Source organism: Poromitra crassiceps, assembly GCF_964638095.1.
Source record: "Poromitra crassiceps genome assembly, chromosome: 17".
Taxonomy (NCBI): Eukaryota; Metazoa; Chordata; class Actinopteri; order Beryciformes; family Melamphaidae; genus Poromitra; species Poromitra crassiceps.
Genome location: NC_139635.1, coordinates 16,404,387 through 16,423,048, shown reverse-complemented (window position 1 = coordinate 16,423,048; position 18,662 = coordinate 16,404,387). Strand labels below are relative to the sequence as shown.

The 18,662-nt window shown below is 44.7% G+C and overlaps 2 protein-coding genes across 13 annotated transcripts in view; one reads left to right on the top strand and one right to left on the bottom strand.

Annotated features, from left to right (window-relative positions):
- LOC310792050 (cAMP-responsive element modulator-like) overlaps positions 1-18,662 on the top strand; it is a 208,574-nt gene that overhangs the window by 102,997 nt on the left and 86,915 nt on the right. The gene's annotated exons all lie outside the window — the stretch shown is intronic.
- The window catches only part of LOC310792041 (uncharacterized protein), a 152,867-nt gene that overhangs the window by 70,333 nt on the left and 63,872 nt on the right, over positions 1-18,662 (bottom strand). For 9 of the 12 annotated variants that reach the window (XM_083653726.1, XM_083653722.1, XM_083653730.1 and 6 more), the window contains 3 exons: positions 10,542-12,342; positions 9,589-9,762; positions 3,257-3,412 (listed from right to left, as the gene is read on the bottom strand). In XM_083653726.1, coding sequence (XP_083509852.1) covers positions 3,257-3,412; positions 9,589-9,762; positions 10,542-12,342 — 2,131 coding nt within the window. The remainder of the gene's footprint in view (positions 1-3,256; positions 3,413-9,588; positions 9,763-10,541; positions 12,343-18,662) is intronic. The other 3 variants (XM_083653727.1, XM_083653729.1, XM_083653732.1) reach the window with 3 other exon arrangements.

Below are 18,662 nucleotides of genomic sequence, written 5' to 3'. Positions count from 1 at the left end.
CTTTTAAAAGCTCTTAGCGCAAAGTAATTGCACATTGCTGACGATAGGATAATGACATCTATCCCCACATGTTTGTGCTGAAATGCCTGCGTTGGCATGTGGCACGCCTATGCCCAGTACAATTATAACAGGCATGCGCTTGTGCACGCCCCCAATTTGCATTGCAAACGGCGTTAAACGAGCGCAAACGCTAAATTACCTCTTTTGCGAAGATATATGCATGTCTTCATATGTATATATGTGTATGAATCTAAATAAGATATCAAAGCATGAGGTTTAAGATCAATTGCTGTCAAGTCAAGTCTATTTGTATAGCACATTTCATACACAGAGGCAATTCATCACATAAAATGGTTGACAGGAAAATAAAAGAAAAGAAGATAATAAAATGGACATTTAAAAGCATCACAACAAAACTTTAAAAAAGAGTATAAAAAGTGCATTAAGCAACAGGAGCAGCAGTTGCAGAAAGAGCTAAGAACTTATAGAGGACTCATTGGGTTTGCATAGTAGCTGTCAGCAGTTAAAAGCGACGGTAAACATAAAAGTATTTAGTCTATTTTTAAAAGTAAGTAAGGTTGGGGCAGATCTGAGGTCTTCAGGCAATTTGTTCCAGCTAGCAGAAGCATAGTGGGTAAATGCAGCCTTCCCATGATTTGATTTGATCCTAGGGACAATTAATAAGCTGGACCCTGTTGACCTAAGAGTTCTAGACAGTTCGTAGCGTGGGAGCAATTCAGCTATGTATTTTGGGCCTAGGCCATTAAGTGATTTATAGACTAATAACAGTATTTTAAAATCTATTCTATGACACACTGGCACCCAGTGTAAGGACTTAAGAACTGGAGTGACATGATCAGCTTTCTTAGTCTTCGTTAGAACTCTAGCAGCAGCATTCTGAATGAGTTGAAGTTGCCTAAGTTCTTTTTTGGAGAGACCAGAAAAAAGGCTATTGCAATAGTCTAACCTACTATAAATGAAGGCGTGCATTAGTTTTTCTAGATCCTGTCTGGACATGTATCCCCTACTTCTTGCTATATTTTTAAGATGATAAAAAGCAGACTTTCTAATTGACTTAATGTGGGAGTTAAAGTTGAGATCGGAATCAATAATAACGCCAAGATTTTTGACTTGATCCTTAGGCTTCAGGGATAGAGACTCAAGGCGTACAGTGATTTTAAGCCTTTGTTCTTTGGGGCCAAAGACGATCACCTCTGTTTTGTCTTTGTTTAGCTGTAGGAAATTCTGGCACATCCAGTTATTTATTTGATCAATGCACTGGCACAATGATTCTATGGGGGCATAGTCAGCCGAGGAAAGAGTTATATACAACTGAGTGTCGTCTGCATAGTTATGATAGGCTACTTTGTTTTTTTTGCATAATTAGGCCTAGAGGGAGCATATAAAGGTTGAAGAGAACGGGCCCCATAATGGATCCTTGAGGCACCCCACAAGTCATCCTAGTTAGGTCAGATGTGTAATTGCCAATGGAGACAAAGTACTTCCTGTCTTGAAGATAGGACTTGAACCACTGGAGGACCGTACCCGATAGCCCAACCCAGTTTTCCAGTCTGTCCAATAAAATTGAGTGGTCAACATAGTCAAATGCAGTGCTAAGATCCAGTACACTAGTTGTGTATATGAAGTTTGATGAGACTAAAAGCCTGAAATCCCAATGTAAAACTTTCACGGTCAACCTTCACAGAGTCAGGAGTAGTGGCCTGAGAGAGACTATTTTGAGAGACCTAAGGTCTGTGCTTAGGTGATAGATTAGCTACAGCCTAACTATAGGCTGTAGATGTTTCAGGCTATAGTGTTCAGGCTAAAATCAGACTAGAGCAGAATAGGACAGGCCAGACTAGGCTGTAGATTAGCTAGATTCCATGTGCCCTAGTTAGTTCTGGTTAATGTCTAGAGTAGTCAGATTGTCTGATTTTCTCCCCCCTTTTCCTGCTCTCTCCCCTCTCACACATGCCACTCATTCTACTCTAAAGCATGGCATCCCCTCCTTTCCCTGTTCTCTCCACATACTCTCTCTCTAACTCCCCCTGCTCTCCCTCCCCACCTCCTCCCCTTCCTGAACTCTCCTCCCCACTGTTCTAAAGCATGGCATCCATTCTATTCTAAAGCATGGCACCAATTATCTTTCTCTTTCCCCCTTCCCCTGCTCCTTCCCGATATCTCCCTCTCTGTTTTCTCCTCCCCCATATTTCCCATTCCCTGCCCACCTCCTCTCTTTCCATGCTCTCTCCTCCCCCACATCCCCCCGCTCTCCCCCCCCTTCTCCTGCTCTCTCCTCTTTCTCCCTTCCCCTGCTCCTTCCCCTCCTCCTCTCCTCCCCAACATTCCCCATTCCCTGCCACTTCCTGCTCTTTCCTCTCGCACATTCCCCCTGCTCTCCCTCCCCTGCACCCTCCCCACCTCCTCCCCTTCCTGATCTCTCCTCCCCCACTATTCCCCCACTATTCTAAAACATGGCACCCATTATACTCCAAAGCATGGCACCCATTCTATCCTCTCCCACTATTCCACCACTACTCTAAAGCATGGCACCCATTCTACCCATTCTATCCTATATTTCCAAATTTTCTCTATTTCTCTATCATATGATTGTTCGATGTGTTATTATTACTACTGTAATTTGCTACTGTTGTGTCAGCTAGCCCTCCTTACCCTGTTCTCTCCTTATACTCTCTCATACTCCCCCTGCTCTCCCTGCCTGCCTCATCCCTCCCCCTTCCCCTCTCCTGCTCTCCTCTCTCCCCCTTCCCCTGCTCCTTCCCCACCTCCTATACTACCCAACATTTCCCATTCCCTCCCCACCTCATCACTTTCATGCTCTCTCCTCTCTCACATTCCCCCTGCTCTCCGTCCCTTCTTCTGCTCTCTCCTCTGCTCTATTTTCTCTATTTCTCTATCAATTGTTCAATGTGTTATCATTACTACTGTAATTTGTTACTGTTGTGTGAGCTAGAATTAGCTAGACTTATTTTCTGTGAAGCCCTCTCAGACATGCTTGTGAATTAGGGCTATACAAATAAACTTGACTTGACTTGACTAGACCTTAAATGGTAAATTTGAGGTTCAGTGTCTTGCCCAAGGACACTTCGACATGCAGACTGGAGGAGCCATGGATCGAACCAGCGACCTTCTGTTTGGTGGACGACGCGCTCTACCTCCTCAGCCACAGCCGCCCCACCTTAGTTGGAGAAATCTGTCAAATTAATTGAGAAAAAAGTAAACTGCATGGTCTTACCTGAGAGTCTCCAGTTTACAGTGTTGACTCTCCAGTCGAGCAAAGAGCAGCTTCACTGCTGACTTCTGCAGCTTGCGGTTACTCAGGTCCAGCTCTCTCAGATGAGTGGAGGCCAGGATTTCACAATGAGTCTCTGAGAGTTCACAGCCAGAAAGTCTGTGATCACAGATTTAATGAATTAAATGGTTATTGATATTATTGGGTGGTGAAGGATAATATGATTGATTACATTACATTACATTACGTCATTTGGCAGACGCTTTTATCCAAAGCGACTTACAATAACACATTTTTTGTCAGCAATAGAGCAATCAACTATGGAGCACAGTCTATGACAACTACAACTTCTGAAGGAACAGTGGTACAAGTTTAGGTTAGTGGTACAAGTTTAGGTTAGTTTTTTTTTTTTTTTTTTTTTTAATAAGGAAAGAGAGAGAACGAAGTTAGATCAAGAAGGGCCCAGATGGAGCCTGAAAAGGTGTGTCTTTAGTCTTTTCCGAAAGATCGGCAGTGATTCAGCTGTCCTGACCGAAGGTGGAAGCTCGTTCCACCATTGAGGTGCCAGGGACGAGAAGAGTCGAGATCGGGATGAGCGACTTTTGAGCGCCCGTAGCGAAGGAGGGGCGAGGCTACCTGCACTGGTGGAGGAGCGAAGGGAGCGCTGAGAGGTTTGGAACCTGACCATGGATTGCAGGTACAGGGGAGCTGACTGGTGTACTGCCCTGTAGGCCAGTACCAGTGTCTTCAATTTGATGCGGGCCGAGATGGGAAGCCAGTGGAGCTCCTGGAAGAGGGGAGTGACGTGAGAGAATTTGGGTTGGTTGAATACCAGACGGGCTGCAGCGTTCTGAATGAGCTGAAGCGGTCGGATGTCAGTGGCAGGTAGGCCGGCCAGGAGCACGTTGCAGTAGTCCAGGCGGGAGGAGACAAGAGACTGGACCAGGAGTTGAGTCGCTTCTCTTGTGAGAAAGGGACGGATTTTGCGGATGTTGTAGAGAGAGAACCTACAGGAGCGTGCTGTAGCAGCTATGTTGGCAGAGCAAGACAGCTGGTTGTCAAGGATGACCCCAAGGTTCTTAGCTGTTTGGGAGGAAAGTACAGTGGTGTTGTCAATGGAGATGGAGAGATCTGCGAGAGGGCAGTCTTTTCCTGGGAGGAAGAGTAGCTCTGTCTTACCAAGGTTGAGCTTGAGGTGGTGGGCAGACATCCAGTCGCCAATGTCTTTGAGGCATGCAGAGATGCGGGCCTCGATTTGAGTGTCGGAGGGGGGGAAGGAAAGGAAAAGCTGGGTGTCATCAGCATAGCAGTGATAAGAAAAGCCATGAGAAGAGATCACATAGGCAAGAGATCTGATATAGAGAAGGAAAAGTAAGGGGCCCAGGACTGAGCCCTGCGGGACACCAGTGGTAGGAGGACAGGATCTGGAGAGGGACCCTCTCCATGAGACCTGGTATGAGCGGTTCGAGAGGTAGGAAGCAAACCAGGAGAGTGGAGAACCTGAAATGCCGAGGTCAGACAGAGTGGAAAGAAGGATTTGGTGGTTGACTGTATCGAAGGCAGCAGACAGGTCAAGGAGGACAAGAACAGAGGAGAGGGATAGGTAAAGTAAAGGTAAAGTAAAGTCCCACTGATTGTCACACAATGTGTGAAATTTGTTCTCCGCATTTGACCCATCCCCTGGGGGAGCGGTGAGCGGCAGCGTGCGCCGCGCTCGGGAATCCCATGGTGATTTAACCCCCCAATTCCAACCCTTTTGATGCTGAGTGCCAAGCAGGGAGGCAAATGGGTCCCATTTTTATAGTCTTTGGTATGACTCGGCCGGGGATCGAACTCACGACCTCCCAGGCTCAGGGCGGACACTCAGACCACAAGGCCACTGAGCTGGTCATGAGCTGGATGAGGCCTTAGCAGTGTGAAGGGCCTCTGTGACAGCAAGAAGAGCTGTCTCAGTGGAGTGAGAGGCCTTGACACCGGACTGCAGAGGGTCCAGGAGGTCCAGGAGGTTATTAAAGATCAGTAATTATAATCAGAGCTTATAAGCATCCCAATCAAAACATACACAGCACACTAATACTACTGCTACTACTACTATGAATAATTATATAATAAGAATGTGAATTGTCTGTCTGTCCTGTGAACATAATTGTGTTCGACCACAGCTATGCCATTTTACGTGTGATCGGGCTGAATCTTTCAGGAAGTGTAAAGAGCACCCTTGCGAGTGACCTAACTGGGCCAGATTTTCCTAATGATCAGTGTTGGGCAATGGCTTGCTACAAGTAGTGAAGCTATTTAGCTTAACTACCTTTCTCAGTACCTTGGTGGTAGTGTCACTCCTTTTGAAACTATACTCTGATTACACATTTTCCAAATGTAATCTGGGCTGATTATAGTTACTTATTTTTCATAATCTGATTATGTAATCCCATGTAGTCAGTTACTAACTAACCCTGTTCACTAACATGATGGCTACAAACAGAAACAACAAATGTCTGAACACAGACATTTGCTGGCGCCTCGGACCGGTTCACGCTTCTCGCGTCGTCCCTTAAAAAGTGATAATGGACACCTTGGCGTGCATGAACCCTTACTTATATAAGGTTATAGTGCTGAAAAGTAAGACTGAAAAACAGTCTCACTCCTGCTTCTTTTATTCTGCTAATAAAAGAAAGTTAAATGAAAGTTGACTGTGATCAGTTCAACCTTTATTCAGGAACAAAACTAACCCTTTAAACTAGACAGAAATAGTGTTTTTGCATAATGGTGATAAAACACAATGTCAATATGAATATTTTAATCATTTTCAGCCATATCTCAGCCATATTGTTATTGTTTTCTTCTTGAGGATTCCTGTTGTAAACTTTAGAAATAGATCCTAGCTCTGAGTCTAAACTCCTTGTTTAAAAAGTGTTATGTGCTGGATTTCCTCATTAGTACACTGCTCTGAAATTAGTTATGATAATGCAAAAACTGTAAAAGTTAAGATCTGGTTTGTATTTTCATTTCAGCTTTTGACTCAATTTGTGACAGAATGTGACAAGTCCTTTACTTAACTCCTTCTCCGCCACAGTTTTTCAGAAAAAGTCACTAGCCACCGCCAGGTTCTTTTTTAAAATAATTTTCATAAATCTTCCAAGACCCACAGAATATTTTCTTCTATGACTACGTAAAGAAAAAGAAAGAAGAGAGCCTCGACTTTCATATGAAAAATAAAAAGTTTGATTCTACCTTCATCCGTTCTTTAGTTATCGACACCTGAACAGGGCCGTAGCCAGAGTTCCGAAATAGGGGAGGTCCAGCAAGGGGAGGCGGATTCGGTGGCGCCCGTCAGGGCGCCGCCGAAAAAAAAGTTGAGGGTTTTTTTCCCCCTTTTTTAGCCATATTTAGAGTAATATATAATTTTAAATCAACATTAGGATTATACTGTTGTGATGTCATTATTCAGTATATTCTCTTTCATGTCACCACCTGCTCAGCTCTCCTGTCAACATAATTGTAACTAACAAACACAAACTGTTTTAGCCAAATTCATATCAAAATGACACCTACAAACACAGGTACACAACCCAAGCCGTACACAACACACAAAGTCATCATCGATAATAAAAAAAAACATACAGAGGGACATTTATTTATTCCTGATAGGAACGTTTGAAAAATAAAATAAAATATATTATGTTGTTTTTAACTTTACACCACCTCTTTTTGTTACTTATTGGGTCATGAAACTGAAACCATGCATATAGCCACCTGCATACCTGACTTCGGGAGCTTGGCAATTGGCATCATGCATGATTAGCCAGTAGCATCCCAACGTGTCACACAGGTAACATTACTCAAGAGACAGACTAGACACTTACTTTCTTGGTTGTTGCTAAAAAATCTGTCAGTGTCACTCACTGTCTGTCGTTCACTCGCTCACTGTCTCGCAGCTCGCTCACCTTCAATTATCTCGCCAGGCAGACAGAGAGTCATCACTCACCACCATGCTGCTGCTCTCTCAGAATCAAGTTACCGCGGACGCGGCGTCAGATGACTTCCTGCCTGACCTGCCTTTCGTTTCAAAATAAAAGAGATCCCATGTTTTTCATGCTTTTCCATGCAGATTGTTTTATTTTTTTCTCTGAAATATTAGGGGAGGTCTGGACCTCCCCGTCCTCATAGCTAGCTACGGCCATGCACCTGAATGTAGGTCATTTTCACCAAAAACACCAGTCAGTGAGCAGAAAGCGGAGGAAATGGCATTTGTGTAAATTAAGTCATCTTTACGGCTCCTGACCCGAATAAATGCCTTTGATGGCGGATACTGGCCGATGTTACACTCAGCTATGAACCCCATAATGATTTTGTTTCCCCTTCCGGTCAAACTTGCCCGAATGGCAACCTTGCCTGCTCATTGTCAAAGTTCCTGAGTGATAAAAACTAAGCACTCAGGATGGTACTGGCAATATCATCTTTTGTCTTGAGTCCAGACTGAGGGAACATCAGCCAGACTCAAACATCTCAACACATCCGGAACTAACAGTAGTGCAATTCAGCAGCAAAAATGCTTTAAATGTGCCAAGTGAAATTTTAATTTTAATTCTAATACATCTAACTGGTGACCAGTGGAGAGATGATAAATTGGGGATATGATTATGTTATCTCACCAACGGTTAAAATCCTAGATGCTATTCTGAACCAGCTGGAGATGTGGCAGTGAATTATGGCTGCGACAGGACTAGAGAGAGGTGTATGAATCTAAATAAGATATCAAAGCATGAGGTTTAAAGAGCATGGTGCAGGTTAGAGACCCCAATCAGTCAATGTGTAGGTGAATTATGGAGGAACTGGATTTTCACATTAAGACACTTACATATACACTACAGTGACTTCTGGGGTCGTTTTACTTATTGTGCTTTTATTTTGAAATATTGGACCCCAAAGCTGTCACGCAAGAAAGGGGAGTCGCCAGGCATGCCCATCTGTCCCTCTGTCTGTCGTCACTTAGGTCAGGGCTGTCAGTCACACACTATGGATGCTAACGCCGGTTTTCAGGAGGAAGAGGAGGTAGAAAATGTTTATGCACATGCATATGATGGGCCTCAGCCTAATTTTGAGCATCAAAGAGAGCAGGAACAGCCCAGAGCTAGACCACGAAACAACGGACCGTGGAGAGAGAGTTGTGGAGGAGCCCGAAAGCAAGCTGCGAGCGGAGGCGGGCTGAGGTGCGGACTGTAATTCGATACACACACACACACACACACATCGAGTGAGAGAGAGGGGACTGACGGAGGGCGGAGGGCCCCTCCACTCGCTCTTTCCCCTCGGAGGGAGCGAGTGAGAGAGACGAGAAAGAGAGAGATATAAAGAGAGCGTGTCACAGCGCAGACAGGTACACACACACCGAGTGAGAGAGAGAGAGAGATAGAAAGAGCGTGTCACAGCGCAGACAGGCACAGTAGCAGCAGCTGAGTGGAGCTGAGCTTGTTATCTGCCTGCAGTAACCTGGCGACACCCGACCCAAAACTCACTGACAACGACTTAGTACAGGCAGCTACTGACTAAATGACTGACTAACTATATACTAAAAACTAACTAGTGACTTTGACTAGCGTACGTACCTGACCTGACTAGCTGTCCTGAAATGCGACTGATTTGACCATGGAATTGACGACAGTGGGAGGGGAGAGGGAGACACGCACGCGGGAGCCACTCCCCACTGTGACGTAGCAGGCTCTGCCTTAACAAAATAAAAGCCTGTTATTTTCCTCTCAAAAAGGAAGGTGTTTTTCTCCATTTTTTTTTCATTTTTTTTTTTAAATCCTGCATTAACTTTAACTTTTCAAATGGACATAGGGACAAGGTTAAGTATACATGTAGCAAAGGAATTACCCTGCTCCATGCTCTTTAAGATCAATTGCTGTGTATATGATGTTTGATCAGACTAAAAGCCTGAAATCCCAATGTAAAACTTCCACGGTCAACCTTCACAGAGTCAGGAGTATAGTGGCCTGAGAGAGACTATTTTGAGAGCACAGACCTTAAATGGTAAATGGACTGCATTTATATAGCGCTTATACCCAAAGCGCTTTACAATGTGCCTAGATTCACCCATTCACACACCGAAGGTGGCAAGCTGCCACGCAGGGTGCTGGCACAGCCATCAGGAGCAATTTGGGGTTCAGTGTCTTGCCCAAGGACACTTCGACATGCAGACTGGAGTAGCCGGGGATCGAACCACCGACCTGGTTGGTGGACGACGCGCTCTACCTCCTGAGCCACAGCCGCCCCACCTTAGTTGGAGAAATCTGTCAAATCAATTGATAAAAAAGTAAACTGCATGGTCTTACCTGAGAGTCTCCAGTTTACAGTGTGGACTCTCCAGTCCAGCAGAGAGCAGCGTCACTGCTGACTCCTGCAACTTGCTGTTACTCAGGTCCAGCTCTCTCAGATGGGAGGGGTTGGACTTCAGAGTGGAGGCCAGGATTTCAAAGTGAGTCTCTGAGAGTTCACAGCCGGAAAGTCTGTGATCACAGATTAAATTAATTCGATGATTATATTGATGATATTATTGGGTGGTGGAGGATGATATGACTGAATAAAAAATAGTAATTATAACTTATAAGCAGAGCTTAGTCTAAGCATCCTAATGAAAACATACACAGCATACTAATACTACTACTACTACTACTACTACTACTGCTACTACTACTACTACTACTCTACTACTACTACTACTACTATGAATAATCCTATAATAAGAATGTGAAGTGTCTGTCTGTCCTTCTGTGAGCAGAATTGTGTTCGGCCACAGCTATGCCATTTTACGTGCGATTGGGCTGAATTTTTCAGGAAGTGTAAAGAGCACCCCTGCGGGTGACCTACCGGGGCCGGGTTTTCCTAATGATTAGTATTGGGCAGTAGCTTGCTAGTAGAACGTAGAAAAGCTTAACTACATTTCTCAGTAGCTTGGTAGCTGATGACACAGTTAGTTACTTATTTTTCAGAATCTGATTACGTAATCCCAATTATATGTAGTCACTTACTAACCAACCCTGCTCAGTAACATGATAGCTATAAACAAATAACACATTTCTGACTTTACTTTCACCTTACTGTATTTACTCCACTTAAAGGACAAAGTATGATAACATTTTACACCCAACACTGTGTACCACTACTAGAACAACTCTTTTATAGTGTGTATGTTTGAGCAATTATATCTTAAATGTAATTCTTATGGTGTCAAGTGTGAAGGTCACTCTACACTGTAGATAATGTTAATATTCACATCAGGACTAACCGAGCCACTCTGCAGTTCCTCACAGCTGGGATCAGTCTGCGTCGTCCCTCATCTGATGTGTTGTAGGCCTTCAGATCCAACACATCCAGAACCTGCTCTGACATCTGCAGCATGTAGGCCAAAGCTGAGCAGTGGATCCCAGAGAGTTCCGTCTCTGATCTGTTCTCTGACTTCAGGAACTGTTGAATCTCCTGATGTACTGACTGGTCTTTCATCTCCACCAAACAGTGGAAGATGTTGATGCTTCTGTCAGGAGAGGATGTACTGGAGGTGTTCATCTCCTTCAGGTTGCTGATGGCTTTCTGGATGCTTTCTGGTCTGGTTTGTGTCTGACCCAGCAGGCCTCCTAGGAGTCTCTGGCTGGAATCCAGTGACAGACCATGAAGGAAGCGGACAAAGAGGTCCAGGTGGCCATTTTTGCTCTTCAGGGTTTTGAACATAGTTATGTACAGGAAGATATCCAGCATCCACAATCCACCTTTATCCCAGAATTCTCCAAGGAATGTGTCCAGGACCTTCTTCACCCCGTTTGTGTAACAGTGGAACATGTAAACTGCAGCGAGAAACTCTTGGATGCTCAGATGAACAAAGCAGTAGACCGCTCTCTGGAGGAGGACACACTCTCGTTTGAAGATCTGTGTGCACACTCCTGAGAACACTGCAACCTCTCCGACATCAAGACCAACCTCCTCCAGGTCTTCTTGGTAGAACATGAGGTTGCCTTTCTCCAGATGTTCAAACGCCAGCTTCCCCAGTTTCAGAAGAACTTCCCTGTCAGTCTCCATCAGCTGCTGTTGACCTATCCCATGTCTCCCATCATACTTCTGCTTCTTCCTCTCCGTCTGAACCAGCAGGAAGTGTGAATACATCTCAGTCAGGCTCTTGGGCAGCTCTGCTCTCTGGTCTGTAGTCAACATGTGCTCCAGAACTGTAGCAGTGATCCAACAGAAGACTGGGATGTGGCACATGATGTGGAGGGTCCTGGATGCCTGAATGTGTGAGATGATTCTGCTGGCCTGCTCCTCATCACTGGATCTCCTCCTGAAGTATTCTTCCTTCTGTGGGTCAGTGAACCCTCGTACCTCTGTTACCCTGTCAACACATGTAGGAGGGATCTGATTGGCTGCTGCAGGTCTGGACGTCATCCAGAGGAGAGCTATGGGAAGCAGATTCCCCTTGATGAGGTTTGTCAAGAGCACGTCTACTGATGATATCTGTGTGACATCAGATACAACCTCATTGTTCTGGAAGTCCAATGAAAGCCTGCTTTCATCCAGGCCATCCAAGATGAACACAACTTTACAGACAGAGAGCTGCTCTGCTGTGACCGCCTGTAATGTTGGATGGAAAACATGAAGCAGCGTGAGTAGACTGTACTGCCCATCTTTGATCAAGTTCAGCTCCCGGAAAGGAAGCAGAATCACAAGACTGACATCTTGATTTTCCAAGCCCTCTGCCCAGTCCAGAGTGAACTTCTGCACTGAGAAGGTTTTTCCAATGCCAGCAACGCCCTGTGTCAGAACTACTCTGATGTGTGTTTCTTGGTCAGGTAAGAGTTTAAAGATGTCGTGGCACTTGATTGGCGCTTCATAGAGGATCTCCATCTTGGATGCTGTCTCCAGCTGCCACACCTCATGTTGGGTATTGACCTCTTCACTCTGTCCCACTATGATATAGAGCTCAGTGTAGATCCTGTTGAGGGGGGTTCCAATTCCTGCTTCAGTTCCTTCTGCCACAAATTCACATCTCTTTATCAGAATGACCTTATGCTCGTCTAATAGCTCTGGCAAACCACCATCTGCTGGAAGAGAAGAAAGAACTTAGTGTTTAATGCCAGTGACTCCTAAAGTGTGGGCCATGGAGGTACTGCAGGTGGGCCGCGAATGGTCTGCCAACCCTGCCGATAAGACAGTTTTTTCTCTTGGAAATACGTCTCAGAAATAGCCTGGTAAACCATCCGGTCATGTGACACCACATTGTGTTTTGTTCTACTAGACTGTCTGGCCTCTGCCCCGGGGTGGGCGCTTTCAGATTTTACAAAGTGCACTAGCCAATCAGGCCTCATAGTTGACATCGTAACTGGCCAATCAGGAATGCTGACAAAACAGGAATGGCTGCCTCCATGGCTTTTTGCCTCGAGCAGTAACGTCAAAGTTCGTAGAGTTTAAACAGCCATATGTGCAGTTTTTGCAGAAATAGAGAACCGAAGTGAAACGTCACTTCCTGCTTTCTCCCTGTACCAGCGCTGAAATAAATATGAATGGCAGTGAACGGAGAATAACGTTACTTTTTTGATCCCGTTTGAATTGTGCCACGGGGTGCCAATGTTAATTTTGTCAATAACTAATAATAACATAGCTTTGCATGTAAAGAAAGTTGCAGTTTGTCATCAAACTGAAATGTAGGGGTTAAAACTACATAGCTCGTGGAAGCTCATGGCATGTCGCCGGTCTTCAGCTTTGCCGCTAGAGAAAGTGACGTCACTTAGGCGACAGTGTATGCAATCTTTCTGACTTAGAACTTATAGTGCAACAGTTTGGCGACAAACTGCGACTTTCTTGACATGCAAAGTCATGTTTTAAATTGACAAAATTAACGTTGGCACCCAGTGGCAAAATTCAAACAAGACCAAAAAACGAACGTTATTCTCCGTTCACAGCCATTAATATTTTTTCAGCGCTTGGTACAGGGAGAAAAGCAGGAAGTGACGTTCACTTTGCCTCTCTATAGACTCAATAACAACAGGAATAACAGGAGTATGCAACAGCCAGTGTTGTGCATGAATGTGAGCTGAGCGCAGCGTTTTGCAAATCCATGAACGTACAGTGAGCATCGCTAACACAGGCAAAGGTGAACGCCACTCATATTGTTCTTTTCTTCACTCTCTTAATACCTCTATAATTGCCCATTGTGTCTTGACCGGGTCCTACATGCGTGTGGTAATTTACGAAGAATCAACCCGGTTTCTCTGCTTCTCCCTCCCCCCCACACTCTGCCTAAAGATTGAGTGGGTGATTCATCAGATGCACACAAAAAAGCCTAGCCTAGGGATGTCCTCTGAGTGTCAGGTCCTCAGCCCTTGTTCACACAGGACGCCTAACATAAGCAGAACTGAAGCTTGAGGCAGGCTCACGCTTAACCGTTCACACAAGAAGCCTTCCATTTTCCTCTCAGTGCCTACTCGGCGCGCCTTGAACCCGCCCACAACTCCCATTGACTTCATGGCTTGGCAGATCAATGCTCGGCTTCAGCACGCGTCACGCTTGGAATAGGGGTGAATCCTGAACGATCGCTTGAGCAAGGCGTGAGCGTGGCTTCGGCGTGGCACGTGCGCAGGTGGTGTGAACGGCCTCGCCTGTTAACACTAGAACCGCCACTGTGGTCTGTGGGACCGTTTTGATCTTTTCAACGCATGTAACTCTATTTCAATAAAAAGATATGCCCCTGCCTGTCCATGACTTTTCCTAAATATGTGATTTTTACTATCTATCTACGTTTTAAAGTTGTGTCATGAAAGGTAAGAGAGTAATAATAATTTAATCCTTGGAAGGCCATTGCGGTCACAGAGACCAGTGCAGTTTGTGAATGGAGAGTGTGTAGCCTATAGCGCAGCCAGTGCACTTGGACAGTCGCCGCATGTCAGAGCAGCAGCATGTCTCTCTCTCTCCCCTCTCTCTCATTCTCCTTTTCTTTCTCTCTCTCTTTCTCTGTGTCTCTCTCTATCCCCCTCTGCCTGCATGAAGCCTCCCTCTTGTTCTCTCCCTCTCTCTGTCTGCACGGAGCCTCCCTCTCGTTCTCTCCCTCTCTCCGCTGGCACGGAGCTGATATCCCTCTCTCTCTCTCTCTCTCTCCCTCAAGCACGATCATTATACCCGTGAGTCACGTGCGGACCTCGCACTGGGGCGGATGGTTTTATACTCAGAAGTGATCAGCCAAGTGATCAGCATGTATTGTACAATGTAATAGTGAGAACAGCCCGTGAAAAGCCACAATGAAACGCTATTATGTGCAGTAGAGTGCGCTTTCACTCTCAAACGACCGTACATCAGCACATGAATGAATCACCAAACTTGTTTTTACTGAATAGCCGTTTCGGTTCTCAGCCCTGATAGCCTACTCTGTGCTGCTTTTAATCTCTCTCAATCATGCTCTCAACACAACACATTTACTTGGTGAAATGACTAAAAACGAACAGTTGCAAATCAAAGTTTAGCCTACCACATGGGTCAAGAAATGTGGTGAAAACACAGCTCAGTGTTCAGGGCTCAGTGGCTCGAAAGCGGCCATGTTTGGAGAGAAGCCGTGCGGAGGTTGCGCTTTGAGAAAAATCTTCAGGTATGCGGCGGGCGGCCTACGGAGGTAGCGCCCAACACATTGAGGTAATTTGATGCTTGTGGCCCTCGCTCCTCCCCCGCGCCCTTCGTGGCACAGCGAGTATGAAGCAAGCTTAACTCTCTCTTTCCCCTCTCTCTTTCTCTGTCATTGCAACACATTTTCACTCTGAAGTCGTCAAGCGTCTGACGTTGTGCCCATACCCCTAGTCATCACTTTCAGAAGAGAAAGGTGCCCCCTTCTCATCAGAGAGCAACGATTTGGGGCGTCATTATTATTAGGCCTACTGTAAATATGCATTTTACACAGCGGTTGGGCTGGCCACTACGGCGGGCAGAAGAGGTGTTGAAAACTTGGCGGCCCTAGTGTTACCAAGGACGGCTAAATTAAACTTGTGGGTTCAGCGTAGATTAGAGAAAGGTCCGGAAAACAGCAGGAAAAAGCCCCGTGATGAAAGAGAAACCGCTCATGCTGCAGCCAGAGCCATATAGATTTCTCTGGCTGGAGTTAACGTTGGCTGCGAACAGCAGTCAATCCGCGCCCACAACTGAGCCTCTCTGTCTCTGCTGTATAGTTTCTCCACACGATTAGCCGCCAGAAAAGCAGCACCCGACGCCGAAGGGCCAAACCATTCTCAGCAGTCCGGTTTGGCTTTTCTGCGTCGCGCTGGGAGCCGGCGCACAAAAACGGAGCACTCCGAAAATAGACGCTGGGTGCGTGAGGCTGTGTGTTAGTGTGGGGAGGAGTTTGCAGCTGAGGGGGGGAGAGGGGGGTGGGGCACGCATGGCACCACACAACTACACGACGTCACTACATCAGAAAATATTAGCTTCAGACTCAGTGAATGTGCTTGAAATACTTAATTTCACAAAAGGCGGAATATCTCAGCTTCTAATTTGAAACGCTGTGTTTTTGCTCAAAACAACCTATCTTCTCCGGCTCATAACTAAAGAACGGAAAATGGTATCAATAAACTTTTTTTTGCTGATGATACAATAGAGTCTCCTCGTTCTTTGTGCGTGTTCGGTGTTTACATAGTAATATCACACAATATTCTGTGGGCCTCGAGAAATCACTGAAAACGCTCTGAAACTCTGGCACTGGGAGCGTCCGTTCTCCAAAAGTGGCTGGCACTCAATGAGTTAAGTCACACACACAGTGACTTGAGACTTGACTTGAGACTCGTCCTCAAAGACTTGAGACTTGACTTGGACTTGAGGTTCGGGACTTGTGAACAATCTTTATTTTTTATTAAAAAAAATTGGTGCATTAACATTAAGGAGATGTCTACTAATAAGAATCTCAACTAATCAATGCTGATACTGTATGTTAATAAAGGAGTGAGGATAATACAGTACATGCTTTTAATTCTGTAATTGTAGCTATGCAGTGTTCTAAGCACCCCAGATGGCATCCAGCAGATGATGGATACACGTCTAACGTATGCACAATGCCTAATGTTTAATTGTATGTTTAATAAGGTACATGCTACTTGCACTGTAATGTATGTCAAATACGTCGAATTAAAATGTCCGAACACGTCTAACGTATGCACATGACGTGCACCTATGTGCAATGAATATGCCACTGACTTGTCTTATCGCTATTCTGCCGCATTGCCTATTGCTGCTTAGTATTGCTTATTGATGCCTATTTCTTATTGCCTATTGCTCATTGCTTGTTGCCTATTTGTACTATGTCGTAAACGGAGTCCACAGCACAAGAATTTCACACGTGATACTTGTACCATGGAGTGACAATAAAAATCTTGAATCTTGAATCTTGAATCTTGAATGGAATGCTCATCCATAAGAGACTTGAGACTTGACTTGGACTTGTGACGAAAGACTTGAGACTTGACTTGGACTTGAGCTCAAAGACTTGAGACTTGACTTGGACTTCCCCCTAAAAGACTTGAGACTTGACTTGGACTTCCCCCTAAAAGACTTGAGACTTGACTTGGACTTGTGATGAAAGACTTGAGACTTGACTCGGACTTGAGCTCAATGACTTGAGACTTGACTTGGACTTCCCCCTAAAAGACTTGAGACTTGGACTTGTGACGAAAGACTTGAGACTTGACTTGGACTTGAGCTCAAAGACTTGAGACTTGACTTGGACTTCCCCCTAAAAGACTTGAAACTTGACTTGGACTTGAGCTCAAAGACTTGAGACTTGACTTGGACTTGGGAAAAATGACTTGTGAACATCTCTGTGCAGAGTGCATAGTGCAGTCATCGCATAGGCTACTTTTTTACTTTCAGTTTTACGCCGTTCCCCTTTTTATTGCAGTAAGGGCCGTAATGTCAAATCTAATTATAATATAAAGCATTCCCATGTTGTGAAGTAGCCTAATTCTGAAAGCGTGTTGACTGGACGCATGTGTGTCAAACAGCTGCAGCTCACCACAGAGTTGCGAGATAGGCTATATTATACAGGAGCACAGTCTGAATACTATAACGTTAGTTGTTTTTCATAAGGGAACGCGCAACAGGCGAGGCAGATTGCAGATATGCTTCGGTTAACTAATTTGTGATAGTAGAACTTCAGTCTGGAGGTGGTTTTCACTCAGTCCCTCATTCCCTCCCTTAAACAGGAGGCGAGGCGTAAAGATAATCCCACAACGATCATGGTTTTCTCAGGCTGTCTAATGTAAAAGGGGGCTAGAGTATAGACACACAAGCTGACACACCGGTGTGCTATTGCATGTTTTTGTAGATTGGTGTTTTACTTTCTTGTTGTAGGGTTTTTATCTGTATTTATAATTATATTTTACTTTTGGTTTTATTGGTTGTGGTGTGATTCAACTTTTTATCTATAGTTGTATAGCCTATTAATGCATGTTTTTGTACATTGCAGTTTAGTTTTGTTGTTGTTGTTGGGACTGGAACAGTGATTATATAACAGCTGCCTGTGAACTGGACTGGAGGGGAATGAATGTGTTCAAAAAGCTATACTGTATTGTTTTTTTAATTGTATATTTTTTTATTTTAGAGCAAGATAAAATATGTCTGCTCTATTGTTGAAGCTTTGGCTAAAGCCCCTGAATTTTACAATCATCTTTTAAAATAAAGATGTGTTTAAAAAGCTATTGCATGTTAAACGCTTGTGTTATGTTTTCAGTGCTTTGCCTTTTCTCTGGGTAAACAAGAAGTGAGCTTGAAATGAACTGAGCTGCTCATTTTTTGGGACTGTGAGCTATTAGTTAAAAGTTCAAAATATAAGCTATGAATGTGAACAAGTTCATTTTAATCTGCGTGAGCTGAACTTTGAGCTAGCTCTTGAGATGTGTGAGCTTGCACAACACTGGCAACAGCGGAGTTTCCTGCCTGAAAATATTTGTTTGCCAGTCTTCCGAGTGGATTTGGATTTGACTGGATCCAAAGCTGATTGGCTCATTTAGCTGAAGGACTGGCTCCACCCACTGAAATGACTGTGCACCGCACTGAGTCCAGATGGATCCACGAAACGAAACAAAATGTGAGTTCACGGATCCGGATGGTTTTAACCAGGCTATCTGAGAAAGGGACGTCCTCCATATTGGGGTCTAGATTTGTGATTTTCCATTCACAACAGTTGCTGCAGCTCACCTCAAGTGGCACAGTCTCTCTCTTATATTTGGACCAATATGCTATGTTGTAGTAGGCTATGTGTTGTTCTGGTGATTGTTTAAATGTGTTTTTGTTTATGAGAAACATGTCTTGGGACGCACTTCCGACAATAAAGTGAAATTAAATTAAATCACATTTTTGAATGTGGAATGTGGAAGGAATTATACATCTAACATTA